The sequence below is a fragment of the Brachypodium distachyon genome, chromosome 1 (genome assembly GCF_000005505.3).
Source record: "Brachypodium distachyon strain Bd21 chromosome 1, Brachypodium_distachyon_v3.0, whole genome shotgun sequence".
NCBI classification, from domain to species: domain Eukaryota; kingdom Viridiplantae; phylum Streptophyta; class Magnoliopsida; order Poales; family Poaceae; genus Brachypodium; species Brachypodium distachyon.
Window position 1 is genome coordinate 17,699,004 of NC_016131.3, and position 25,587 is coordinate 17,724,590.

General features: G+C 48.6%; 7 protein-coding genes and 1 non-coding gene across 9 annotated transcripts; 4 read left to right on the forward strand and 4 right to left on the reverse strand.

Moving 5' to 3' along the window:
- Positions 1-1,217: 1,217 nt before the first annotated feature.
- On the forward strand, positions 1,218-1,289 carry TRNAD-GUC. Its single transcript has one exon. It is a non-coding gene; the product is annotated as a tRNA-Asp (tRNA).
- A 1,248-nt stretch (positions 1,290-2,537) lies between these two features.
- On the reverse strand, positions 2,538-5,455 carry LOC100836426 (UDP-arabinopyranose mutase 3). The gene is made up of 4 exons (XM_003562677.4): positions 5,138-5,455; positions 3,563-3,813; positions 3,315-3,483; positions 2,538-3,104 (listed from the first exon to the last, which is right to left on the reverse strand). The coding sequence occupies exons 1-4, from the start codon at positions 5,453-5,455 to the stop codon at positions 2,751-2,753; spliced, it is 1,092 nt and encodes a 363-aa protein (XP_003562725.1). The 3' UTR covers positions 2,538-2,750.
- A 1,799-nt stretch (positions 5,456-7,254) lies between these two features.
- Positions 7,255-10,001, reverse strand: LOC100823321 (PI-PLC X domain-containing protein At5g67130). 2 transcript variants are annotated; one of them, XM_003559937.4, is made up of 8 exons: positions 9,363-9,996; positions 9,145-9,267; positions 8,906-9,043; positions 8,720-8,818; positions 8,267-8,570; positions 7,954-8,183; positions 7,786-7,872; positions 7,255-7,687 (listed from the first exon to the last, which is right to left on the reverse strand). In XM_003559937.4, the coding sequence occupies exons 1-8, from the start codon at positions 9,444-9,446 to the stop codon at positions 7,604-7,606; spliced, it is 1,149 nt and encodes a 382-aa protein (XP_003559985.1). In that variant the 5' UTR covers positions 9,447-9,996; the 3' UTR covers positions 7,255-7,603. The 2 variants fall into 2 exon arrangements, with proteins under 2 accessions (XP_003559985.1, XP_014753976.1); XM_014898490.2 differs by having other exon boundaries at positions 7,786-8,183; positions 9,363-10,001.
- A 500-nt stretch (positions 10,002-10,501) lies between these two features.
- On the reverse strand, positions 10,502-11,213 carry LOC100837236. Its single transcript, XM_003562680.4, has 2 exons — positions 11,084-11,213; positions 10,502-10,973 (listed from the first exon to the last, which is right to left on the reverse strand). Exons 1-2 carry the CDS (start codon positions 11,105-11,107, stop codon positions 10,731-10,733), a joined length of 267 nt encoding a protein of 88 aa, XP_003562728.1. The 5' UTR covers positions 11,108-11,213; the 3' UTR covers positions 10,502-10,730.
- A 1,418-nt stretch (positions 11,214-12,631) lies between these two features.
- Positions 12,632-16,392, forward strand: LOC100837544 (mitochondrial import inner membrane translocase subunit TIM17-2). Its single transcript, XM_003562681.4, has 2 exons — positions 12,632-13,469; positions 16,020-16,392. Exon 1 carries the CDS (start codon positions 12,763-12,765, stop codon positions 13,459-13,461), a length of 699 nt encoding a protein of 232 aa, XP_003562729.1. The 5' UTR covers positions 12,632-12,762; the 3' UTR covers positions 13,462-13,469; positions 16,020-16,392.
- LOC104583823 (mitochondrial import inner membrane translocase subunit TIM17-2) lies at positions 13,478-14,777 on the forward strand. The gene has a single exon (XM_014897009.2). The coding sequence runs from the start codon at positions 13,876-13,878 to the stop codon at positions 14,503-14,505; it is 630 nt and encodes a 209-aa protein (XP_014752495.1). The 5' UTR covers positions 13,478-13,875; the 3' UTR covers positions 14,506-14,777.
- A 766-nt stretch (positions 16,393-17,158) lies between the features above and the next one.
- LOC100837851 (COBRA-like protein 6) lies at positions 17,159-19,642 on the forward strand. The gene is made up of 5 exons (XM_003562682.4): positions 17,159-17,524; positions 17,666-17,745; positions 17,973-18,429; positions 18,518-18,973; positions 19,077-19,642. Exons 1-5 carry the CDS (start codon positions 17,461-17,463, stop codon positions 19,367-19,369), a joined length of 1,350 nt encoding a protein of 449 aa, XP_003562730.1. The 5' UTR covers positions 17,159-17,460; the 3' UTR covers positions 19,370-19,642.
- A 65-nt stretch (positions 19,643-19,707) lies between these two features.
- Positions 19,708-23,294, reverse strand: LOC100823628 (COBRA-like protein 1). The gene is made up of 6 exons (XM_003559938.4): positions 22,864-23,294; positions 21,840-21,919; positions 21,034-21,496; positions 20,747-20,906; positions 20,343-20,620; positions 19,708-20,246 (listed from the first exon to the last, which is right to left on the reverse strand). Exons 1-6 carry the CDS (start codon positions 22,940-22,942, stop codon positions 19,951-19,953), a joined length of 1,356 nt encoding a protein of 451 aa, XP_003559986.1. The 5' UTR covers positions 22,943-23,294; the 3' UTR covers positions 19,708-19,950.
- Between the last annotated feature and the right edge of the window lie 2,293 nt (positions 23,295-25,587).

Sequence of the window (25,587 nt, forward strand, 5' to 3'; positions counted from 1 at the left end):
TTGACCCATAACCACTTTATAATATACAATACGTGTAACTTTCCATATTCTCTCCGTCCAACAAAAGATGTCTCAAGTTTGTCAAAATTTGAATGTATTTAGACATAACTTAGTGTATAGATGCATTCAGATTTAATCAAAGTTGAGTACTATTATTGTATTGGTATAAAAAATATTTGCTTATGGTTATGTTCTGGATCGCATGAGTCACATGTTAATGTATTTTTTCTTTACCGAAGGCCGGATCAAAGCCTTGTATAGTGGGACGGAGATTCTGATTGAGTAAGAGCACTAATACTATTCTCACAAAGACACATCAATCAAAAATCGATCACCTGTCCAGCTTCAGACCCCAAATCCCCCAATGACCAATGGCCGCCCCCGTCAGGCCTTCATGCCGCGCACGCACACGAGCAGCACAGGGAACCGAGACGAGGAATCATAGGAGGACACGAACGACCTCGGACTCCCCCGAACTTAACGCAAAAGTGGCCGGCCACCACCCTCTATCATTTTGTCCCCCGGCCAGGCCAGCGCGCCATATCGTGGCCGTCCGGTGCAGACCCAATCTCTCCGACGCAGCCGCAGAGATCGACAGGGCGGCCGCGAAAAGGCGCCTGCTACAGCGGCTTCGGGGCCCTCGCCGTGCGGAAAAGAAAGCAGCAAAGCAGTGTTGTGTTGTGCGGACAGTGTGGCTGCAGCTGGTTCAGGTTGCGATGGATGCCCTAGTGACAGAACGGCAGTTTCTTTCGTTTCTCCCGCGCGCCAGGGTTTCTCGGATTGGCAGGGCGCGCCAGATCTCCTCACGTTGTACTCTGGAAATGCAGTGCTCGTGATGATATATCGATCACGGCAGTTTGTTCAGTTGTCCCGAGTTGCTTGACAATGACCACTTACTTTGAAGACATCTCTCGTCAAAACGAGAAAAAGAAGAATGGACTTTGAAGACAGGGTGTTCTTGTTGTTTCTTTTCCCATGCGATCGTAATACATGGAATCAAACATACATGTCTAGTTATCAGACACGTAAATTCAGATAAGCTAAACAGAAGGATTTTTCCTGGTCAGGTTCCATATATGATGTCCACCAGAGCACTCAAACCTCAAGGCATCATGCCATCATCTACCGGCCTGCTTGGGGAGTGGCACATAGAATAGAAGGTAGAACTGTGGATTAGTTAATTTAATTATAAGACATGATTAATCACTAACAACAAAGTCGTTGTAGTATAGTGGTAAGTATTCCCGCCTGTCACGCGGGTGACCCGGGTTCGATCCCCGGCAACGGCGCGTTTTTCTTTTGTTGGCGTCCACTTTCATGCTGTTTTCTGAACGCTATTATTGCTGCCAAGAATTCTCAACCTGCAAAAGGCAAATCAACAAATTAAGCATGGCATGCAAAATTTCAGAAGAGCACGGCATGCGAGATTTATTTTTTCTTCCAGATTTATGTAAAGCGATGCTGCTTTTCCGCACGCAATTTGAACTGACCAACAGTTCTCAAACTGCAAAGACAAAGCAAGTTCTCGATGAGCTCACGGGTACGCTTGGTGTTATCCTCCGTGAACTTCGTGGCGGCCGCCAACCAGAACATCTCGGCTTGTTCGGATGCCCATCTGGCTGAGGCCACAGCGCTCAGGTTTGGTCTTCAGCTAGCTTTCTCTCTCGGCTGCAACCGACTTAGGTTGAATCTGACTGCATGGAAGTCGCTAATACCATGAATAGTGGAGGCCATTCCTTGACAATTGCTGCTGCAGTTTATGAAGATTGCACCCACTTTGTTCAGGATTTCATGGAGATTTCCTTTAATCATATCCCACGTGAAGCTAATCAGGTGGCGCACGAGATGGCCAAGATGGCCAAGTTCTTAGGCACTGCGAGTTGGCTGGAGACCCCCCCTCCCGCTATTGTACCCTTTCTCATCCGGGATGTAAACCTTTTTGCTAGTTAATGAAAGGAGTATTTGTGGTAAAAAAAAAAAGACAAAGCAAGTTCTTGAACGGGCCGGGGTCGGGACTCGGGGCAGGTTGGTGTCGTGGTTGTATCCGGGAGCTGTCCAGCAGGGATGTAAACGGGCGCCGCTTAGAGCCCATTTGAGCCCGTTTTGCTTGCCGCGCAGCAGCTTTTGACAGAAAAAAAAATACAACTAAAACCTCTGCGGGAAGTTGGATAAGTGGGCCTGATGGCGCCGTTAACCGTGCCGTTTACATCCCTACTGTCCGGCAGGTTGGGCTGTGAAGCGGCCTTTGAGGCCCAGTGGTCGACTTCTTCGCCATCTTTCGCTGGCAGTTGGGCAAGACGAGTCCGAATGTCTTTGATTCTCACGGGAACTCCTGAAGCCGATGTTTGGGCGTTTTCTTCTAAACCATGTTTTGGTAATTAATTTCAGAACTTTGCAATTTAGTCTTAACTAATGTAAAGTAGAATTTACTCTTACTATCGCTGGGTTAAGTAATGCAAAGAAAACTGTGCATTCAAGCCTTTAGGAACAGGCCTGATTAAACTACGGAGTAAGTGATTTCTTCCAGGCCAGACACAAGAACATAACCAGTAACTTTATTCTAATTTGAAGGTAATCCAATTCCGCAGCTGTTCCATCACACGCAAAAATGTAAATCCCCTAAAAACCGCCGGGACTATTGTCCAAGGAAGAGGTAAACTTGAGTTACAACGAAGTGATATCTCAGTTCATCAGCACTAAACCAAAACAGAAGTATTTCAGTATGGATAGTTCACATGAAGAAACGCCTCTCACTTGCTCTTGACGACAGGGCCAGGGCCGTTCACAGCGGTAATTGCGCCCTTTGGTGGGTTAAGCTCGTCCCACGCCTCGATCCATGTGACCATGGCATCAGCGAGCTTGTTAAAGTAGCCGTCCACCTTGCCAAGCTTCGCCTTCACCTGCTTGGCCAGCTCGAGGTAGCACTTCTGAACAGTGGTGGCCTCCTTGGAAAGAGTCACAGACTGGAAGAAGGGGATCAGCTCCTCTTGCCAGAAGATGCCATTGTATTCCTTCTTCAGGTTCACAAATGGGTCGCTTGCTTTGCTGTGCCAGATGTAGGGCAGACCAGTCTTAATACCCAGGCTCAAATGATCAGTAATCACCTGTGTGAACAGCAAAGATAACTCAGTACAAAGATAACTGCGGCAGGAATATGTAACTGAGTAAAATACAGTATCGGGAAGCATGAGTTTGTAATGGTTGTTAGCTTTAGCAATGCACTGTATATATAATGAATTATGCATGACCATCAAATTGTTCAAATTTGCACCAAAAACAGAAAAAAAATATGCAATGCAATTATGAAGGAATACCTTGGTGCACCATCCTGCCCACATATCATCGTAGCGACCAATAGGCTGGCCATCACCCATAAGGCCAAAGTACATTGCAGGACCAATGAGCTCACGGTCAAATGCAAGGTTCATCCCGCACATCGGAAACAAGGTGCCCTTTGGGATTGTAAGAACAGCATCAACATACCTGATCCCAAAGAAACATCAGGTTAGCAAGAAGAGATTGTTTATTCAAAAATGAAAGCAACAGAAGGTGACATTCTTACCTGTTATTTCTCTCTAGCGGCTTGACAAGCTGGGTAGGGGCATCATAGTCAGGAATATTGAGCCAGAGCCCATGAGAAACAGCAGTCGGGGCACCCTCACGAAGGCTGAAGGGGTACCCACGAACAAAATCAGCACCATCACGGTAAGGGTCGTACAGAGTGTTGAAGAAAAACGGAGTAGAAGGGCTCAGAAGGTTCTTGATGTGCTGCTCAAGTGCATTTATGTCCTTTCCTGATGGATCCTTAGCAACCTGAGATTTGCAAACAAAAGACTAGGTCAGAAATAAGCAAATGACAAACACTAGTGCCATATCTGTCATCTTCTTGCTCGCCAAACATATTGACCATGGTGGACTAAATTAATGGTATCACAATCCAAGAGCAAGGCAGGTACATGCGCCAGCGTAACTCTCAACTAATCTAGAAAAACATTACATAGAGCCTCCTCGAAAGTAATGCCACGAAAGAGAACATGGAGTTAGAAGTTAGAATTTTGATTCTGTCATAGGCAACTACTGACCAGACTGATTTTTACAGTTAGAAGTTTGTTTCTGTAATATATCTCTGTATCATAAGCCTGCACAGTAGTCAGGTACTCGGATAAAATTCAACCCCCCTTTTAAAAAGGAACTAGGTGGGGACCCTAGTGTAAATATTGAAGTACTATTTACATGTCTTCTGTCAAGGACTTAGAGATAAATACATACAGAAGGTGTTTATAGTGCATTAAAAAACATGATGGTCCCAGGGCAGAGGAATCTATCGTTCAGTCCACATACATTACATAACTTAGTCTTTGGAATAACCCATGAAGGATACCTTCTTTTCTTGTTTCCATACGTTAAACAATGATTGTTTTGTCCCCCAGCTAAGACTCCTGATCACGACCCTCGAGCACAAACAAAAGTATGCATCGGCATAACTGACAAAGTACGCCGGCAAGGATATATTTACAACTGTTACATTGCTGCATCCGAACCCTGCAACAATTGTGGGGCACCACCGCACCAGCAGCCTGCAACAATTTGCTGCTACTTCACCTCATATTCCATCCAAACGCACTCAAATACAGAAATAAACCGGTGCTTGATACTAGACTAACATGACTAGATCCGTTAGGGAGACTAAACATTTGAGTTTGCAGCCAAAGGTACTATCCAGTCCCAACTTGACATATCAATCAGCCAGTCATCCCGAACACGTGAAAATTTGCATTCTACCTACCCAGATCACACGACTACGAACCATGGGAACTTTACACACAAGTGAAGTAAACCATCATAGTACTACTAACTGACAGGAGTAAGTAAACACGAAAATTTGCACCGCCAACTAATGCAACATCTCCACCAAGAAATTAATCAGAGATCTCGCCTCCGTTCTCAATTTCCTAACCAGATCCGAAAGGGCACGAAGATCCCACCTCCCCGCGACAAATTCACACCAAAACGGCAAGACAGGATACATAATTCGACCAAATTATACCAGGATCCGCGCCGGATGAAACCGATACACAGCCAGATCTCAGGACACCATACCATAAGCGAGAGAAGTAAAGGGAGTAGTAGTGCTCACGAAGCAGTCGTCGTCGATGGTGTAGATGTACTTCTTCTTGGAGACCATGTAGCCGAAGCAGCGGCAGGCGGAGTCCTTGAAGGAGATGCAGGAGGCCTTGGCGCCGAGGATGCGGTTGACGTCGTTGCGGTTGTAGAGCTCGTAGTCGAAGCCCTCGGGCACCTTGATGACCTTGGCGGGGTCGCCGTCCTGCACGATGATGAGGTGGTAGGGCTGGAAGAAGGGCCGCCACATCTCGAGGAAGTCGAGGTTGCGGATCGTCGGGATCACGATGTCCAGCTCGTCCTTGAGCAGCGGCGTCGACGGCGTGGCGGCCATTGCTGCAGAGAGGCGGGCGGTCGCGGCGGAGGAGGCAGGCAGTAGCCGAGAGGACTCTGGCAGGGGGTTGCAGAAGAAGAAGGGTCTGGAAACGCGAGGGGTATATAGAAGGAGGGGAGGTTTAGTTAGTGTGGGCCCCGGGGACGGCTGGGCCTGGGCCCGGGGCGCAACCGGCCGCGGCCGGTGTGTGGGCTGGTTCTGGTCTGGTGGCCCCGCTTTGGTTCGCTTCTTTTTGTTGTGTTGCTTTGCGTGTCCAGGAAGTGAACAGTCTGGTGTACCGCCCGTAGATGTGGGTGGTGGTCCTCGGTGTGCTCGTCAGATTTGTCAGCGGTCTATTTGATTGTTGACTGAATCTTTCTGAAGCCCTCGTGTTTTTCTAAATCTTTAAAGAACAACATCGATTAGCTTTTGCTTAATTAATAGTGTAGTAAATTACGGAGCTCGCTAAGATCAACAACTTTCAAAGCTGCAATTTTAGGTTTGGCAATGTACAGCTTACGTGACTGAGGTGTTCGTGAAAATAGAAAGGCCAACCAGAAATTCTTAAGCATGAAGCGCGCGCTCGTGGCCTTTGGTTGACGATGTATGCAAACAAGAGTACGTATCAAAAGCCTCAAAGGCATCAACTACTATACTTTTATGCGTGAGCTCTTGATCTTTAAGTGCGATTGCAGGCTCGATTGCTTGAAGATTACATCAGACAACGCTGGCCCCTTTCCTCTATGTACGCTACTGCATGGAAAGATCCTTTAAAAGCCAGGTGTTTGATCACCCGTCAGCCCGTCACGCGTCGCAAGCACACGACGTTTTACTTTTGGACCGCGTCCATGGATCATGGATGACTCCGCGCGATGTGACCACCAATAAGAAACAAAAACCGGTGCCCACACGCACCGTGCGAGGCAGAAAAGAGGAGATGCCACTCTACACTGACCGTCTGACGTGACCTGTTCCACCCCCAATTTAGCAATCACGCTCGTCATAGAAACTTTTCTGAATATAGGATCATGAGCTGCCAAAAGTCCGTATATACTAGCATCGAACTATATACATACAGTACTAATAACATCAGTGCAATTTTCTTCCCCTTCGGTTTCTCCAACAATGGCTTTAGTGCAACTCCAGTAGCTACCGAATTTTCTGACCCGAAAAAACGTGTATTCAATCTACCGATCTCATATTTTTCGGTTTCAATTGACATGTGCGGACCGGATATCGAATTCCTAATCCATAAAACCGAATGTTTACATTGGCCCATCTAACCCAGCTCCTATCATCTTCCTCTTCTGGCACGACCATAACACGTAAGTATGCATGTGCTTGATTAAATCTCCATCCAATCTCCAAATTCCAATCCGTTTTTTCTAAAATTAAAGCCCGAGATTCAATCCTCATCAATCAACGAGCTGATTCAGGGAAATGATTTGCCGAATGAAGCTCTGGTCGGGTGCGGTGGGGGCGGGCCAGGGACGATGGAGGCAGGGCGGCTGTGTTGCAAGATCCAGACTCCAGAGCGGCGCTTGGCGGCGTCCACCGGAGCTCGGGAAGACGGCTCGCCGGCCCCGATTCCGGCCAAGATTGGGCCGGGACCTCTGGCCGGGGTCGGGCGCGGGGGCGGCAGGGGGCCTCAGGAGGTCGCGGTGGCCGGGGTCGAGCGCGGGGTTGGGCGCAGTGGCTCGCTGGTGGATCGGGGACACAGAGAGGAGAAGACGAAGAAAAAACGGTCGTAACCGTTTTTCTCAGCAGTTTGGTTGTATGTTTCAGTTCGCTTGTGGCACTGGAGATGTAGGGATTTGGGATGGTGTATTCGGTTGGTCCGAACTTTCTTTGTCGATTCTACCATATTCGGTTTCTGATCGGTTTTTTTTACCCAAAACCGAAAAATGACGGTTATTTGCTAGTTCAGCACCTGCTAGAGTTGCTCCTAGTTTCACTGTCAGTGACGATAACTACGGCAATTTGCACAACTACACCTATTGTAGTAGTTCTTTGCACAGTTACAGTTGCCGTACTGACTTACTGAGCATTCACCACTGACACCCAATCCAATCTCCAAGACGACCACAAATGTCACATACTCACATGAGTGATGAGTGCGTAGCATTGCTCAGTCGGTACAAAGTACAAACGAACCGAGCCATGGTTTCTTCACTTCCTCTTGGCGCCACCACGACCTAGCATCAGCCTGAGATCACCAAGCATGCCGTGCAACGCGTCCTTCAGGGTCCGCCTCTGCAACAGCGAAACAAACACCCAAGCAGTCAGCACTCGGCAGTAAGGATATCAGCAGCAATCAGAGCACAAAAATAAGGATATAAAGCAGCTCTCACCCTGCAGGCGCGCACGTCGTCGCGGCCGCAGATCAGCATCCCGTTGAGCATGTCCGTGGCCTCGAACACGCCCCCGCCGTCGCTCCTCTGTAAATAAAACCCAGTTTTAAAGTTCGATGTCCCAAGAACAAGAAGGTAGCAAATCGCAAGTGCGAATAGCTGTAATACCTTGTAGTAGTCGACGGCGAGGAAGTTCGCCCAGCGGTTGCCGGCGGCGGCGTGGCAGGCCCTGAGCGCGTCCACGAGCCCCGGCCGCGAGTGCTCCACGCACGCCGTCGCCCTGAGCGGCACCGTGTGGAAGTAGTTCACCAGCACCAGCGACCTCGCCGTGTCCCCCATCTCCCGGGACTCGGACCGGCTGCGGCACCCATGGAGCCCCATCATCCCGCCATCGCCATCTACACAACAGACAACAACCAACCCCCCATGACTCCATGAGCAGCAACTGTTCGACACAATGCCACAGCGTCGAAGCGCTTACACTGGTTCTCGACCATGAAGTTCCACTGGTACGCGATCCCCTCGCCGGCCTCCTTGGACTCGTCGGAGGTGAAGACGAGGAGCCGGTGGTCGCGCGCCACCATGTCACGCACGCGCGGCCAGTCCTCGCCGCGCCGCGGCATGCGGGATACCGGGAACCAGTGCCTCGTCAGGCCTGTTGCGTTGAAGAGCTTGGACAGGCCCTGGTCGGAGCTGACGTAGTCCTCCAGGATCAGCGTCACGACCTCAGACGGGTTCGCCGCCAGGAACGCCTCGACCTCCCTCATGGCGTCGATCGCTGGCTCCTACAGATTGAACACAGCGCCTTTACGTTTCAGAATCGGTAGTAATGTATACAGTCGCCTGAAAATTCCTTCAGGTTTCAGTCGACCATCTGCTGAACTTAGACTTCAGGGTTCAGATCAGATTTGAGGATTTGGAGGTTTGTGCTCACGAATGCGGTGAAGTCGAAGCACTTCCCGCCCTTGGAGTGGCACAGCCAGACCTCGTCGCGGAAGTCGTACACGTCCAGCATCAGCGCTCGAACCCCATTCTGTCATGAGGGAAAAGGTTTCAGGTTCAGAATGGGGAATTTCAGAAGCTACTAACTGAAGGATCGAGACAGGCAAATTTTGATGACATTCAGTTGATCAGTGATGGAGTCGTCCTGGTTGTAAAATGTGATCCGTGGCACTCCGGTGCGGGACGGCTCGCCGCGGATGGAGAAGGAATTGTGCGTCGTCAGGAACGCGTACTTGTTAAACGGCAACGATGTATCCTGAGGAATGGGTTTCGAAGCAATTAATGGGGGATTTAACGGAAATAGCGCCTTCCGCAGCAAAGAGGCATGGCAGAATTAACAGAGGCTGCACCGCTTACTACAATCTTGAACGGGTCTGCGACGGTCGACCGGACGCACTTCTTGCCGGCGAACTCGATCCAGCAATTGTAGCAGTACAGTTCCGACCCGCAGTCGGCTTCCGACGAACATCGGTCGCCGACCTACAAAGAAAAACCCAGCTTCAGACCAAGAAACTGCAGGTTTCAGCAGAAAATCCAACAACGGCCATGGCAGGAGGACAGAAAGAAACAAGGACCTCGCACTGCCCGTCCGAGCAAGCCGTTGCAGCTCGAAAGATCGCACAGAGGAGCAACGCGAGTGTGCCTCTTGAGCTGTGCATAGCTCTCTGCAACCCCCGAATTCTTGCAGAAAACAATGGCGATCGATACTGCAGCAAGACACCTTTGTATAGTTCAAGAGGGCAGTACTGGATGTAATTCAGCTTATCCTTGGCACAACATGCCGATGGTGTATGGGACTCGTGAACGATTTCATCCCTTTTTGTTTCGCCTACGCAATGGTAATCCCACGGCGGTACGGCAGTTTTCAGAAGAGCTGGGACTTGGGAGGGCACAAGGAACCTCTGGCTGTGGCAAGCTCATCTTGGGAGAACCTACCGCTTGGCATGTTGGAATATGCTTCCAGCTCCAGCATTAGGTACCACATATCAAATGTGTGCGTGCGGTCTTTTCTTTCTCTCTTTCTTTTTTATATAACACGATCAAGTCAACTTTATTGTATTTCTTCTGGAACTTAACATATAGTCCATGGCAGCCAGTATCATGCTAGTAGTGAAAATATGACCACGCTGTGAATAAGAGTACAAAAAAAATGTTTGTGTGGGTAAAACTAAAATTGCTCGTGGTGATCATGGTGGAAGAGGAAAAAAAAATACTGGTACCACGCTTAAAATTTTGACATGGCAAACCAGACAATCAGTTTGAAAGATACACATTTCTTATACTTTCTCCGTCCCATATGCACGTGAAACCAATCCAATGCAAAGATATATAGAAAGAATTTAACTGAAATTATAATCGTTTCCATTTGCCATTAGTTGCGGTTTAATACCATTATTATTCACTTGGACCACATACTGTCATATAAAGTTACTTTTTATAGCCTCATATACCAACAGGTAATGGTATTATTGACCATCAGGCCTCAAGACATTAACCGCTCACGTCCCTTTTGGGTGTGTTTTGAAATCTCTCCAGTCTCCACAAATTGCCGCATATCTTTGTGAGTTGATCGTGACTCGGAGGACTTACAAATTCGATATAATTCAGGGTTCCCAGGGTCTAGCAGATAAGGACAGACAGGATATACCGAATTCTCATCGATGCTCTTGGGGTCCTGTACTCTGAGCTCCCAAGCAAAATCTGGAACAGAATATCCAATCTGAACTCTGAATATATTGACACCCGAATTCAAATGATTGCCTGTTGATCTATGGAAGACATCACTTTCACCAATATTTGATGGTTCAACTTGAAATAAAAAATTCAAAACCTAGGCGCGTCGCGAATAATTAAGCGCAAAAACAAACAAGTTGCCGGGCTTTTATTTTATCTAACAAATATCTTCATTCCTGGCACGTAGTAACATGTTTGCCCAAGATGGATCACTTGCTGCCGGACTCGGAGAAGAAGCGGTTGATGGCGGGGAAGACCTCCGGGCGGTGCGCGCTGACGAAGCGGCGGAAGGCGTGCTGGCTGTACTTCTCCCCTTCCTCGGCGTTCTCCAGCACCGCGCTCTGCCGGTTGCTCTTGCTGATCCGCACGTCCGGGTTGAGCAGGACGTTCCTCACCAGCTGGAACGCGCACATCCCCGTCACCAGCGACATGGCGCCGATCAACGGGTACACCTGCAGCAGCAGCAGCACGAAAATCAGTATTAGACAGAAAACACAGAAATCAGCTTAGCTTCTATTCGACCGATCCAAAGAGGAAGAGGTTCTTGTAAACTTGGACGTACATCTGGCTTCAACCAACGGCCCATGTCAAACGACAAGAAAACCGAAAACTCTGAATGACACTGGCTGCTGATTGCTTTCTATTTTTTGGCTTCCGTGGATGCCAATGTAATGTGCAGTATAAGGGCTGATACACGGATCGTATATTTATACATGTGTACGTCGACGGGATTTCTGTGGGCGGGGCATGCAGGATTAATTGTTCCCTCGGAGGAAAACCATGAGCTGCCCGCTGTTTTTCGGAGAGCTTGTTTGTCAAAGGTTGAACACTTCCGTTTTGGTCTTTTTTTTTTTTGGGTCAGCCTGCCCAAGTACATTTCTCTCACACGACGGATAATGATGCCAAGCTCGGTCAACTACGCTTCGTATCTGTCGATGGAATACGTGGCATTTCGGTCTTCAGAAATGGCATGCATGCCAATGAAGACTTTCTTTCGTGGACTTGCTATTACGCGGGTGGGGTTCTGAATCTGTGGGAGCGAATCCGGCGGTTTTCAATATATTTGCTATGGTATGGTATGCTATTAATGCGTTGATACAGAAGAAGAAAATCCAAATAAAATAAAATAAGAAATCTCCAACGGGGAGCAATATGAAAGGAAAAACTGTTTCTTCCTTTTGTATGCTACGGGGCATCGGAAGCTTCCTTCTAACTCCGGTTACCCAATTATAGAAAAATCTACGAAAACTAAAAAAAGTTTTATTATATTTTTCATGATATATATCTTTGTAATATACTTATCTAATATTATTACTTTTTTCCTCCATAACTTTAGTCATAGGACAAAGTTAGACCATTTTACAAATGCAGACACTTATTAAGGATCGGATGGAGTACATGCTAGTTATATTCTTTCAACCTGCTTCAATGAATGTCGTAGTTGAACAGAAAATATTTCTGTAACTGTTGTATAAGGTTTAACTTGATAAATCACTTATTAAAAACCAAGATCACAAAAAGTGAAACCATCTTGTGATCGTCAAAAACATCTTTTATCCAATAAAACAAGAACTCAATTGGTGGCACAGTTCGTCATACTTTTAGTTTTAGGCCCATCACTTACTGTTTTGACATAATCAGTAAAATGAGAACAAATATGTTCTGTGTTCTAATATGATACTGATTTGGCACAGCATTCTCTTTAATTGTTAATTGTGTGTAGTGTACATTTTGTTTTGGTCGTGACAATACTGTGCTGGTAAGTTTTCATGCATTAGTCGACATGAAAGTTGCACAACGGTTAACAGTCCGATCATTGGACATAAATCAATAAGTTTTCAACGGTTTACTTGAGGTGACAAAAAAAACTTCTACAGGCCTAGTTTTTTTTTTAATAATGGATGCATAATCACCATTTCTCCGGCCCAAATAACGCGTTTCCAGGGGCCTGGGCCTGCCAGCCAGTGGAAGAGAATCTCGCAAGTTCGTGTGGCATTATGCCGCCGCCGCCGAAAATATCTCCACCGCTCGCTGCTGGGCCTAGTCCTAGACGACGCAGGCCAACGTGCCACTGACAGTGGCCCCATCGACCAGCTTAAAGAACCCACACGCCTTCGACGCCATCTCTCGCCGTTTCCTTTTTCTCTTCCCCTTCTTCCTCTCCACGGCAGCAGCCCGCAGCTAGGGTTCCTCTCTCTCCCGCCGCCGCCGCCGAATCGCCGGAGGAAGAGAGGAGAGGAGATGGGGACGCCGGAGACTTCGCGCGAGCCGTGCCCGGACCGGATCCTCGACGACGTGGGCGGCGCGTTCGGGATGGGCGCCGTGGGGGGATCCATCTTCCATTTCCTCAAGGGCACCTACAACTCCCCCAACGGCGAGCGCCTCATGGGCGGCGCCCAGGCCATGCGCATGAACGCGCCGCGGGTCGGCGGGAGCTTCGCCGTCTGGGGCGGCCTCTTCTCCGCCTTCGACTGCACCATGGTCTTCGTGCGCCAGAAGGAGGACCCCTGGAACTCCATCATCGCCGGCGCCGCCACCGGCGGGTTCCTCTCCATGCGCCAGGGCCTCGGGGCCTCCGGCCGCTCGGCGCTCATGGGCGGCGCGCTACTCGCCCTCATCGAGGGCGCAGGCCTCATGCTCAACCGCGTCCTCGCCGCGCCGCAGAATCTCCCGCCTCTCCCCGCCGACGACCCCAGCCTGGCCGCTGCCATGGCGGGCGGAGGAGGCGGCTTCCATGGCGTAGGCGGCTTCCCAGGCATGCCTCAGCCAAACGTGTCCCCCAATGAGGTCGCGAGCTCGAGTGGTGGAGGTAGCTGGTTCGGGGGCCTGTTCGGCAAGGAGGAGGAGGAGAAGAAGCCCAGCGGAAGTGGGGGCAAGTCGGACATGTTGGAGAGCTTCGAGACGCCCAGCCCTCCGATACCATCGTTCGAGTACAAGTGAAAAAAAAGGTGCGGTTTTTATTCGATTTGTTCTCGAGATTGTTCTCCGTTCTGTATATCTTTTCGACTCGGAGTTTAAAGGCGTTCTTACCATGTTCGATCCGCTCCTTCTGGTTTACTTGATGCGGAGGTAATTAGGAGCCCTTGTTCTATTTTACTTGATTCGACCGCTGATTTATCCTTTCTTGTGCAACAAACCGCTAGATTTATTTTATACCGTATCCAACAAGAAGCCTGGTTTCCGTCCTATTAGAGGACACGACTGGTCGTGTTATATATACCTCCTCTGGCTTTCTATTGCGTAGTTCTGAGCCCCAGGGAAACTTTCGTTGTTAATCATCTTCCGCTGAGTTTTACTACTGGTCCTTCCACCCCAAAGCATCGAATCTTCAGATAGGGTTAGATTGCTCCTACCATGTCGATGTCTCCTTCTGAGAGGGATCCATGCCCAGACTGCATCCTCGACAGTGCAGGTGCGGGGTTTGCCATTGGTGCTGTTGGAGGTTCTACCTGGTACTTCCTGAAGGGCCTCCGGAACTCGCCTAATGGCACACGGTTGACAGGCGGTATAGAGTCCGTGCGCATGAACGTGCCGCGGCTCGCTGGGAGTTTTGCCGTCTGGGGTGGTCTCTACTCCGCCATGGATTGCACCATGGTGTTTGTGCGCCGGAAGGAGGACCCCTGGAATTCCATCATTGCTGGCGCCGCCACTGGCGGGATCCTCTCCTTACGCGAGGGCCTTAGAGCCGCTGGCCGCTCGGCACTATTCGTCGGTGCCCTCTGTGCCTTCATGGACGGTGCCAGCCTCATGCACAGCCGTGTTGTTGCCGAGCAGCAGAATCTCCCCCCGCTCCCTGCTGACAACCCCAACTTGGACGCTACTGTTGCCGCAGAAGAAGGTGGCTTGCCGAGTCGTGTGGGTAGCTGGATCGGCAGTCCCTTCGGCAAGGAAGTGGAGGTGAAGAAAACCAATGACACCGTGTCCAAGAATTTGGAGAGTTTCGAGACGCCCAGCCCTCCGATACCATCGTTCGAGTACAAGTGAATGAAAGCTGTGGTTTTATTTGATTTATGGCCGAATCTGTATTTGTTTCTGCTTAAAAGTTTCAGAAAATAGTACTGTTTCTAAATTCTACAGAGACTAGTGAGATATGCTGATACCCATGTTTGAGTATAAGCAGGTTCATGGACAAGGGGTTTTCTCCAGAATTGTGGTTATTCTCTTCTGTTGATGTTTCCTTGATCAAGTGTACCTGTTTATTTGTTGAGTATTTTGGAAGGCTGTTGCCATTCATGACATGAACTTTTGAAACATCACCAGTGGGATATCTATTCTGGCAATGTTTGATTGTCAATCTATTTATACAATTCTAGTTTTATCTTTTGTCTTATTTTGCTATGTTCTGAGTGAATTTAGTTATTTATATCTTGAAGCTGAGTGAATTCATTCATGAAGTTGAGTGAATGTATCATGAAGCTGACTGAATCAGAGCGTTCCAATCTTTGGGTAGCTGGGTTATGACCTACAAGAGCTGTGAATGTACATATTCTGCTTCTATCGATGGAGTCTACATAGAGCTGCAACATGGTGACCCTCAGGGTACCCTTTGACCCTCCTTAGTTCAAACAAATGAACTAGTTTTTCAAAAAGTTGTCATTTTAAAATTTTAGTTCATTTGGTTGAACTGGGTCAAAGGGTACCCTGAGGGTCACAATTTTGCAGCTCTAAGTCTACATACTTCCATCAGTGGTATAAAAGCTCTAAGGACGTTTATATATGCTAGAAGAGCAGATGCTTTAGAATTTAAACCTTGCATTTTCTCACATGTAATTAATCATTCAGTACAACATTCCCTAAAAAACTCTGAGCAACTTACCTCACAATTCAATAACCAAAATCTTATGCAAGTAGCAGTCAGGACTAACATAGATGTGAAGATATAAACCCAGTTTGGATTTCAATTTGTTTCAAGGCAAGTAGATAGAGTACTAAATAGTACATGATCCCGTGCTAAATTAGCTGTTCTTTTGGTTATTTAGGACCAGCTGTGTCAGTTAGCAAAATTTCACACTTTATGCATGATCCTTGTTCTTCAACTGTACATTCAGTGATCCCTCCTTGGAACTCCACTAGAGATAGTGAAGTTGCTGTCAGGTCAAGATGCCAAGGAGTGCCAAACTATGTATGATGCTCACTAGGGACTGGAATTTGTGATAGCTGACCTATCTATTGAGTGATTATATATTGCTTATGAAGTCTCAATGGTCTTACCCAGATTTTGATACTAGTTGAAGATCCCCATCATATTCTCTGCTCTATTTGAGTGTCTGTTAGACAAGATCTTTCATACGGTTTAGTTCTGTGCTGTCCTTTTGATCGGATGTAAATTACATATACTTTTGTTCCACAGTTAGCAGTTTCATGTGGGTTATCAATGAGTTGCTCTGCTCACAAATGACTAGCTTGTTTTTTCGTGCCTGGATGTTAATCAACAGATTGTCATATGGTGTGTAAGGATTTGTGATCTGACGTGGCTAATTTGTTTCTGCTTCCTGCAGGTATCTGATGGCGCCGATCGAGAAGTAGCAATCTGAAACTGGGGCCATGCATAAGCTTTATCTTGGGAGGAGAGATGGAAACACTTGTTCGACGAACTCATGCATGAGACACTCAACTTCTGCTACTACTATCTCTGGGCCGGCCTATCGGGAGAAGGTTTTGGCCGCTGGTTTCTTCTATTATAATTAGGTAATGTATGCGAGGCATTTTAAATGCGACAGGTTAAGCAAGCTTTGCCTGCTCCTGTTGCGTGTTAGTACGTAGTAGCAGTAATAATATACATACCCATAGCATCAATCCAATATGTTGTGTGCAAATGTACTGCACCTGAAATGCCTTAAATTTATGCATGTTGCTGGCTTCTCCATTGTCTCTGAGAGCGTGGCAGTTTGCGTTGCGTCCAGTGCTTCCGCCGATGTTGTGCTTTAATTTGTCGGTGGATTTCCTGTTTCTTAACTTGTCGTCGTTCAGATCTTCTTGGAAAGAAACCTCCGCATGACGTACTTGTCCCAGGACATCATCGTTTTGTGAGTTGTACAGGCACTCTTGGCTGCGTAAAGTATTGAGCTCAGCTGAATGCTGATAGGTATGAAGAGCTCCCTTTGTGCAGAGCACATCTGCTATTGCTCCCGTCGTGCCGTGTAAGCGAACCCTTGACTCAAACTGACGGCGTAGTTTGAACTGAACTGGCCTCGAAATTCTAGAGTTGCTATGTTAATTTAATTAGGACGGAATCGCTTGTCTTTCAGAAACGCCCAAGTGGTTTGTGTCATCTCGTTGATGGAAGAAGATTTGACGCATGCCATGGAAACACGACAGATTCCAGGGCATTACTGGCCATTGACAATGCAAGTATGCAGCGACGCACCAGGAAATTCTTGCTCCCTCCGTTTTCTAAATACTGTCGCTCGGTGGCCACGGTAGATTGTTCGGGCGAGTTCAGGTGTTGGGCCGTCGTGATCGGAGACGGGTCGCAACGGCGATATATGTACAGTATCAGCCGGAGTAGTCTTTTTGAGTCATTTTCCTGCTCCCACTACACTACCCCGAGCACGGCGAGATCACCCACCCACCACGTTGCTTGGGCGGAGAGGAACCAAACCGCAAAGCAAGCAAAGAGCACGAACGGTCGGTCTGTCTGTCTGTCGAGTAATATCGATCGCCAAGGAAACTCCTGCAACCAACCAACCAACAAACCAATGGCACCAGATGGATCGAGGAGTTAGGTTGGTGGCGCTTTGCCATCCATATCTCTCTCTCTCTCTCCCGCGCCGCCATGGCTGCCTTCGCTTCCTGCCGAATCCAACTCCCGGCTAACTTAAAGCTCCCCTTCCTTTGCCTTAAAGCCCCCGGCATTGCACGCCCCTCGATCTCACCCAATATTTTTGCACGTCCTGCTGCTACGTGCTTTGCTTGCTTGCTTGCTGCGGCCGATCGAGAATGGAGCTGCTGCCGGCTCACGCCGTGCTCGCGCTGCTCCTCGCCGCCACGCTCTCCCTCGCAGGTCCGTTAGTTCTTCAATTCTCTCCTCTTCTTTTCCCGGCCATCATCTCCCGTTTCCGTGAATTCATGTCATTGTTTGTTTGCTCTTTAACTGGTGTGCTGATCGATCAACAACAAAAAAAAACTGTCCATCTCTTTGCAGTGGCTTACGACCCGTTGGATCCCCACGGCAACATCACCATAAAATGGGACATCATATCCTGGACGCCCGACGGATACGTCGTGAGTACTTGTACTTTCTTCACATGATCCATCGTGCGAAGGACGATTAATGTGAAGTTGTTAACCGTGCCCTGCCCTGGCGACGATACATGCTCCCTCCGTCCATATCAAGTGACTTTTGTCCAAATATGAATGTATCTATGCTTAAAAAATGTCTAAATACATGTAACGGAAACTCACTTAATATGGGACAGAGGAAGTATATCAATGAATGAATGCACATGCAGGCGGCGGTGACGATCAACAACTTCCAGGCGTACCGCCAGATCCCGTCCCCAGGATGGACGGTGGGATGGACGTGGGCGAAGCGGGAGGTGATCTGGTCCATGGTGGGCGCGCAGGCCACGGAGCAAGGCGACTGCTCGAAATTCAAGTCCAACCTGCCACATTCCTGCAAGCGCGACCCGGCCGTGGTGGACCTGCTCCCGGGCGTCCCTTACAACCAGCAGATCGCCAACTGCTGCCGCGGCGGCGTCGTCTCCGCCTTCGGCCAGGACCCCGCCACCGCCGTCTCGGCTTTCCAGGTCAGCGTCGGCCAGGCCGGCACCACCAACAAGACCGTCAAGGTCCCCAAGAACTTCACCTTCCTCGGTCCCGGCAATGGCTACACCTGCGGCCCCGCCAAGGTCGTCCCCTCCACCGTCTTCCTCTCACCCGATCGCCGCCGCAAGACCCAAGCCCTCAGTAAGTGTTCACAAAATGATGTGCTTATTTGAACATGTTTTTCTTTTTCTTTTTGAGGTCGGGGGTTGCTGACGTGGCATGGGTGCAGTGACGTGGAACGTGACGTGCACGTACTCGCAGCACCTGGCGTCGAGGTACCCGACGTGCTGCGTCTCCTTCTCCTCCTTCTACAACGACACCATCGTGCCCTGCGCGCGGTGCGCCTGCGGCTGCGGCGTCAAGAGCTGCGTCCGGAGCCCGCGGGACTCGAAGCGGCTCGTGCCGGCGGCGTCGAGCGCGCACGCTCTGGGGCTCCGTCGCGGCGGCAACCGGGAGAGCTTGGCGCCGGTGCTGCAGTGCACGACGCACATGTGCCCCGTGCGAGTCCACTGGCACGTCAAGCTCAACTACCACGACTACTGGCGCGCCAAGGTGACCGTCACGAACTTCAACTACGCCATGAACTACACCGGCTGGACGCTCGTCGCCCAGCACCCCAACCTTGACAACATCACCCAGGTCTTCAGCTTCGACTACAAACCCGTCGTCTCCTACGGCTCCATCAGTAAGCTAGCTAGCAAATTACACTTATCAAGTTCAATTCTGCTTGCTTAATTTTGGTTTCACTCATCGGAAACTCGATCCGGTACGATCTTGGTTTTGATCAGATGACACGGCCATGTTCTACGGGATGAAGTTCTTCAACGACCAGCTCATGGAGGCCGGGCCGTACGGGAACGTGCAGTCGGAGGTGCTCATGCGAAAGGACGCCAGCACCTTCACTTTCAGGCAGGGATGGGCGTTCCCGAGGAAGATCTACTTCAACGGCGACGAGTGCCAGATGCCGCCGCCGGACGACTACCCTTACATGCCCAACTCCTCCCCGCCGTCTGCCTTGGCGTCGACCGCCATGATCGTCGGATCAGCCGTCGCCGCTTTCTTGGTGCTCCTCATGGCATGATCAAACAAGGGGCATGAATTAAGCAGCAGCAGCAGGGAGGCGACGGCCTAGTGCTAGGAATTGCAGGGAATTTTTTTTTGCGTGTAGATAGAGGGATGTTTTGGGCTTCAAAGTTGAGATTGGTATTTTTAATTTGGACATAGTTAAAGGCAAGTTTTTTTAAAAAAACTTTAAATGGAGGAAACACGAGGTTTATTCTGAAAGAGATCAGGATGGAATTCAAAGACGATAGATGACACTTTGCATCTCACGTTGGCTGATGATCAACATACAGATCGCGTCGTCTTCTGTTGATGGATGTTGCATCTCTTTGTACTCATGTTTCAATCTTGGAGAAGTAAATAAGGTCAATTTGCATATAAATGCGGTCAATCTGCATATAAATGCTTATGTGAATTAGCTAAAGATGTACAACAAGTAGGAATGTACAATGATCAATGAAAGTTTGGTTAGGCTACGTAATCTGCACATCTGAATCTGCTCTTCGATAAAGATGCCATCTATAACTTTGCCCAATCAGGTCAAAATTCCATTCAATCTGTATGTAGTATATATATTCAGTCCTCCTTTAGTTATTACTACTACGCATGAACCAGCTGCAAGAACACCAATGCTGCCCAAACAGCAATGTTTGGAAGTAGAAGTGAAGCTGACAATCGCGGCGAAGCATTCGGCAGCCATGGATACGCATCTGGAGGCGGCATCACGCAATTGTCGCCATTGAAGTACACTCTTCTCGGAAACGCCCAGCCTTTCTGGAAGGTGAACGTTGCTGCGTCCTTCCTGAACAGAAGCTCGGACTGAACATTCCCATCTGGCCCGGCAGTCATGAGCAGGTCATTGTAGTACTTGATTCCCCACAGCATCGCGGTGTCATCTGCAACAAAGACCACTTATTAATATCTGTATACAGACTTGCAGAATATGGAAAGAGTTCCGTCCAAGGGGATGATCATGAAGTGGAAGTGCTCACTTATTGTCCCATAAGGGTTCAGAGCCTTGTAGTTGAAGCTGAAGATAGTGGTGAGGTTGTCGAAATTTGGGTGCTGCGCGACGAGGTTCCACCGCGAGTAGTTCATCCGGTAGTTGAAGTTGGTCACCGTGATCTTGACCCTCCAGTAATTCCTGTAGCTAACCTTGACATGCCAGTGCACTCTTATTGGGCACATGTGGGGGGTGCACTCGACCAGAGGCACCAAGCTATCCTTGCCATCACCATTTACCACAGAAGCCAGATACGGCGAATCCCCCCTGTTAAAGAGAGCACAAACACCAACTGTCACATAACTGAACCCAAAATAAAAATGACTCCTGTTCTTGCATCTACTAGTATTTCATTTCATTTTGAGCTAGTATGTCAAATGCAGTGTGACTTACTCTACACAGGTATCTGTTTTACTGTTGGTATTCTGGCAGCCGCAGGAGCAGGTCGGGCAGTGGACGATGGTGTCGTTGTAGAAGGAGGAGAGCGAGACGCAGCACGTCGGCGATCTCTGCGCGACGAACTGAGAATACGTACACGTCACATTCCACGTCACTGAAAAAAAGAGCAAAACATGAACACGATGAATCAGCTCCTGAAATTTCTCCCACCATGGCTGGCAACAGCACCAACTGATAATCAGGACAAATGAAAAGGGCGAAACAAAACTCAAATCTCTTACTGAGCGCCTGCGTGGACCTCCGGCCGTCCGGCGAGACGAACCGGGTGGGCCGGACGACCTTGGCGGGCCCGCAGGTGTACCCAGGCCCAGGGGCCCTGAGCGTGAAATTGAGCGGCACCCGTACGCTGCGGCTGGAGGTCCCCGCCTGGCCGACGCTGAGCTGGAAGGAGGCGGCGGCGTCGGCGGGGTCCTGCGCCCAGGAGCCGAGCACGCCGCCCTTGCAGCAGTTGGCGATCCGGGCGCTGTAGGGCGCGGAAGGGAGCAGGTCCACCACCTCGGGGTCCTTCCGGCAGCAGTGCGGCGGCGCCGGCGCCGCCTTGAAACGCGAGCAGTCGCCTTGCTCCGTCGTCTGCCCGCCCATGGTGCTCCAGATGATCTCCTTCTTGGCCCATATCCAGCCCAGCTTCCACCCCGGCGGCTGGATGTGCCTGTACTGCTGGTAGTTGTACAGCGAAACGACGGCCTGCAGGTGAAAAAGGAGAAAAATTTGACGGTTTGCAAGAGCAAATTATTTTTCTAAATTTGCGAAAAAATGTTACGTATATATCGAACAATTCAACATCATGCTAACTAACGACTTGTGCTAATGTGCACAGATTGCAGTAAACAGAAGGTATTGCTGCATAATACTAATACTACAGTACTATCCATCTTTGATCCTGACTTATGAATGTTTTTCTTTCTTCAGTGGAATTTGCTGGTTTAAGAATGGTGAAAGCAGATGTGGACTTGTGTGGAATAACGGATAGGGGCATGCACTCACTCAACTGATGTTAGCTTCAAACAGACTGAACTGGTTTACTTACCACATAGCCATCTGCAGTCCACTGCATTACATCCCACTTGATTGTGATGTTCCCACCCGGATCAAGTGGATCATACGCGTCTGCGGAGAACACACCAAAGGAATTTAAATTTAAATTTGCTTCAAACATTGTATATACCCAAATTGTGAGAATGTTTTGGCAGCAAAAATATTCAGGAATCATGTGATAGCCTTGCTAGCAGCAGAACGCACTGGGTTAAAGTAAGGATCATCAAGATTTATCGAGAACGTGCGTGTTGTGAGTGTCTGCGATTGTACTGTGTTCTAAAAAAATGAGCTGTTGCCACAAATTGAACTGAATAACACGCTAGTGCATGGGAGGTATCAGTGGTCAAAGATATGCGGCTATGCCTATGTCACCACCGCTTACTGCCGTGTATACATGCCAAGAGAAGATCACAACTTTGGCGTGATTCTGTCCAAAACGCCGATTTTTCGCCGAGTAACAGCAGACCCACTCGGTAAATTTGTTTGGCCATGAAGTACAGAAAAAAAATGAAACCTTAAGGTATACTCTAGTAAAGTTTACACTTTGTATTAGGAGATGGTGAAATGTCAGATGTGAAACAAGGCAGTCGGGCTACGTGCATGATATGAACAGATTATTATTTGCTTGGAAAAAGATGAAAATATGAAATGGGATTCCTGTAGACTAACCTCCCCAAGAAATCGCCACAATAAAGCGGTAGGTAAAACCAACAAAACCGCACCCAATCAACGCTGAGAAATAGATTACGTTTTGATCGGCGTGATGATCGCATTATGGCGGCAACGGAAAATCAGCATCATAGAACTTTACCAAAAATAACCAAAAAAACCCAATCCTCCTCTCTTCGTACTGCCGCCAATCACCCCAAATCGCCTTCCTTCGATCCAAGAATCGGACCATATATGATGCCGCCCAAAAATGCCCGAACAGGGGATGATGATCGACGAAGTCCTCTCAAGAAACAGAGAAAAGAAAAAGAAATCCCCCCAGAGAAATCAATCAAGTGGGTACTGACCTGATGAAGGCACCAGGGCGGAGAGGGCGAAGAGCAGCGCAGCCGGGGGCAGGAACAGCAGACGCCGTCTCGCCGCCATGGCCGATCGATCAAGAACCACCAGCACTCCAATCACTCTGATCCCTCTGAACCTTGTGCGGAAAAGGGAGAAGGCAACGATGAGATCGAGACAGAGGCGATTTATGTGTGTCTGAGAGAGAGAGGGGAATGGAGTGAGAGTCAGATTTCTCTGTCCTTGGGCACACACACACAGACAGACAGACAGACATGCAGACAGGGTTTGAGCTATTCTCGTGGAGAGCTTTCTCCTCCTCTTCCTTCTCTAGGGGTGCAAGCGAGAAGCCGCTCGCGCTAGCTGCTAGCACTAGCTAGATGGCTTCTGGGTCACCATTACTTGCCAGCCGTGTAGGTATACGTCTTTCTGTTTTCCTTCTTCGTGTTTCTGTCCCACTGTCCCTGGGTCTCCGCTTTTCTGTGAAAAACTTTGCTGTCATGTTTTTTTTTCTTCCTGGCATTTATTCGGCCAAGTGGAAAATTATTTTTTACTGTCCTGTTTCAATCACCAAAGCTCTGTCGTTCGGTGCATGTGCCTGTCAACTCAGGATGAAAAAAGAACCATGTCAAACTTGTTACCTGCTTAAAGAAATCGCCTCAAAGAATTTGTTGGTCATTTTAGAAGATTGCCATGCATCAATTCAAAACTTCTCACAATCAATTAATCATCTTTATCAATCAAGTTTACAGTCTGACATTTCCTAGAGCTAGCCATATAACCAATTAACCAGTATAAGTCTATAATTAACATGCAGGATGATGGATATTTATCTCCATCATCTTGGCTATCAGCTGGTGTCTCAGTCCTGATCACTGGCTAATGCTTGTTGTGACTCCGAAAAAGTCTCTTTTCTTGTGGACTATAACAAAGTCTAGCTATAGCTGCGTGCCCTTTTTGTGTCTTGTGCGCGCAATCTTTTCGTAAAGAATCTCCCACTAGCGAATGGCTGCCATCGGTAAACGCATGATGCCAACACTGGAATGTTCTGCTAGCGGCCTTGATTTTCCTTTGCCTTATGGGCGAAGCCTCGATCGATCTAGATTCCAGAGACATCGCAAAAAATGCAAAGTGAACTAACGAGGACCGGCCAGAAACCCACGCCATCGTCGTGTACATGTTCATGCATGCTTCGTTCAAAGAAAAAAGAAAGGAAAACGACGTGTCCATACAATCTTAAAATAAAATCAAGGTGGTAATGTGATTTCGCCTTGAAAGATGACTAGGTTTTGTAATCTATATCATGTAATCCTCCCTCCTAAAATAAGTGACATGAAACTGTATAGAGCACGTCACTTGTTTTGGGATGGAGGTTGGGACGGAGGGAGTCGATCCTGGGAACGAAACCCAGCAAGTACGTAACTGTATCCATCCATGCAAGTCGCATGAAAGGACACCAGATATCCAGCTGCACACACTTGTACAGTTTGCACGGCAAAGCTGAGAGCCTGAGATGCAGCCATGGAGAAAAACTCGTCCAACCATTGCTCGCTCATCCCGTGCGGTTATTACAGGCCAGCTCCTGATCAAGGGCTAGTTTTTTTCGGCTTCCTGAACTGGCTTCTCCGAGAAGCTGCCCTCTCCCAGCTTTCTGGAGAAGCCACCACCTAAATTTGATTCGGCTAACAAACTAGTTTGGCATAAACTATTATGAAAGTCAAGGCAAACCTATGATGCGGTTTCTCTAAAAAGATAGGTGAGAACAATTTTTAGGAGAAACCGACTATAGAAGCCGGAAAAAACGCACCCGGAGTCAGTCAGCCAGAAGCTCCGTTTCCACACCAGACCAGACTAGCCAGCGGGTCGGCCGGACAGAACACGGCAAACAGGATTTTGCACATATCACTACAGTAGCACTAGTACTTGCTTTGGATCATTTCGTTCGTGCATGATCGCGACGCGCACCGGAAGAAGCGGTCTACTAGTCCTCCTGTCCGGTCCTGCGAAGCGCCAGAGGCCTGCATGGCTGCTGGGCTGCGCGTCGAGTGGATGGATATGGCCGGCCCAGAGCCCAAGGCCTGTCTAGCAATCTTTCGGCTCTTGCGCGTGTCGTAGCGGAACCCGGGCCGAAAGCGTCGGGAGGCGGAGAGCAAAGCAAAGCGGGCCGATTATTTAAACGAGCCTCCCCCCTCTAAAAAAAATATAAAAAATTATACGAGCCTTTTGCAAAGTGGAAGGTCGATGCAAACCTGGGACTCCTCTACTCTGATGGAAGCTTACCCTGTAACCATTCTGAAGCAACAACTCAAGCCTCTGCATGCGGTGCTGAAAAGGAAAGATCTCTCTGCTGTTAGCTCTCGTTTGATGTGTTCTGATACTCTGGGATGTCGTTGGACCCTGCTCTTTAGAGCTATTTTACATTCGGCACTTTTGTGCTTGTAACCGGAGGTTAATTGACGATGTTTGTTTCGTTTCTGATGAAATGGAACAGGGCGTAAAGCCTTTTATCTAAAATAAAAGGTCGATGCAAAACCTTATGCTGGCCCAGCCTTGCACTTGGACGACATAGGAAAAGGAGACAGACATCACACACCAGTCTTTAAGCTGTCCGTTAACTTCGAGATTGTTGGTTGGTTTGGCGGCCATTTGTTGTTGGTTCCATACGGAGGAGTCGTATAGTAGTCTAGTAGAGCATGTTTTTTTACCTAACAAAAACAAAAAAACTAGAGCAT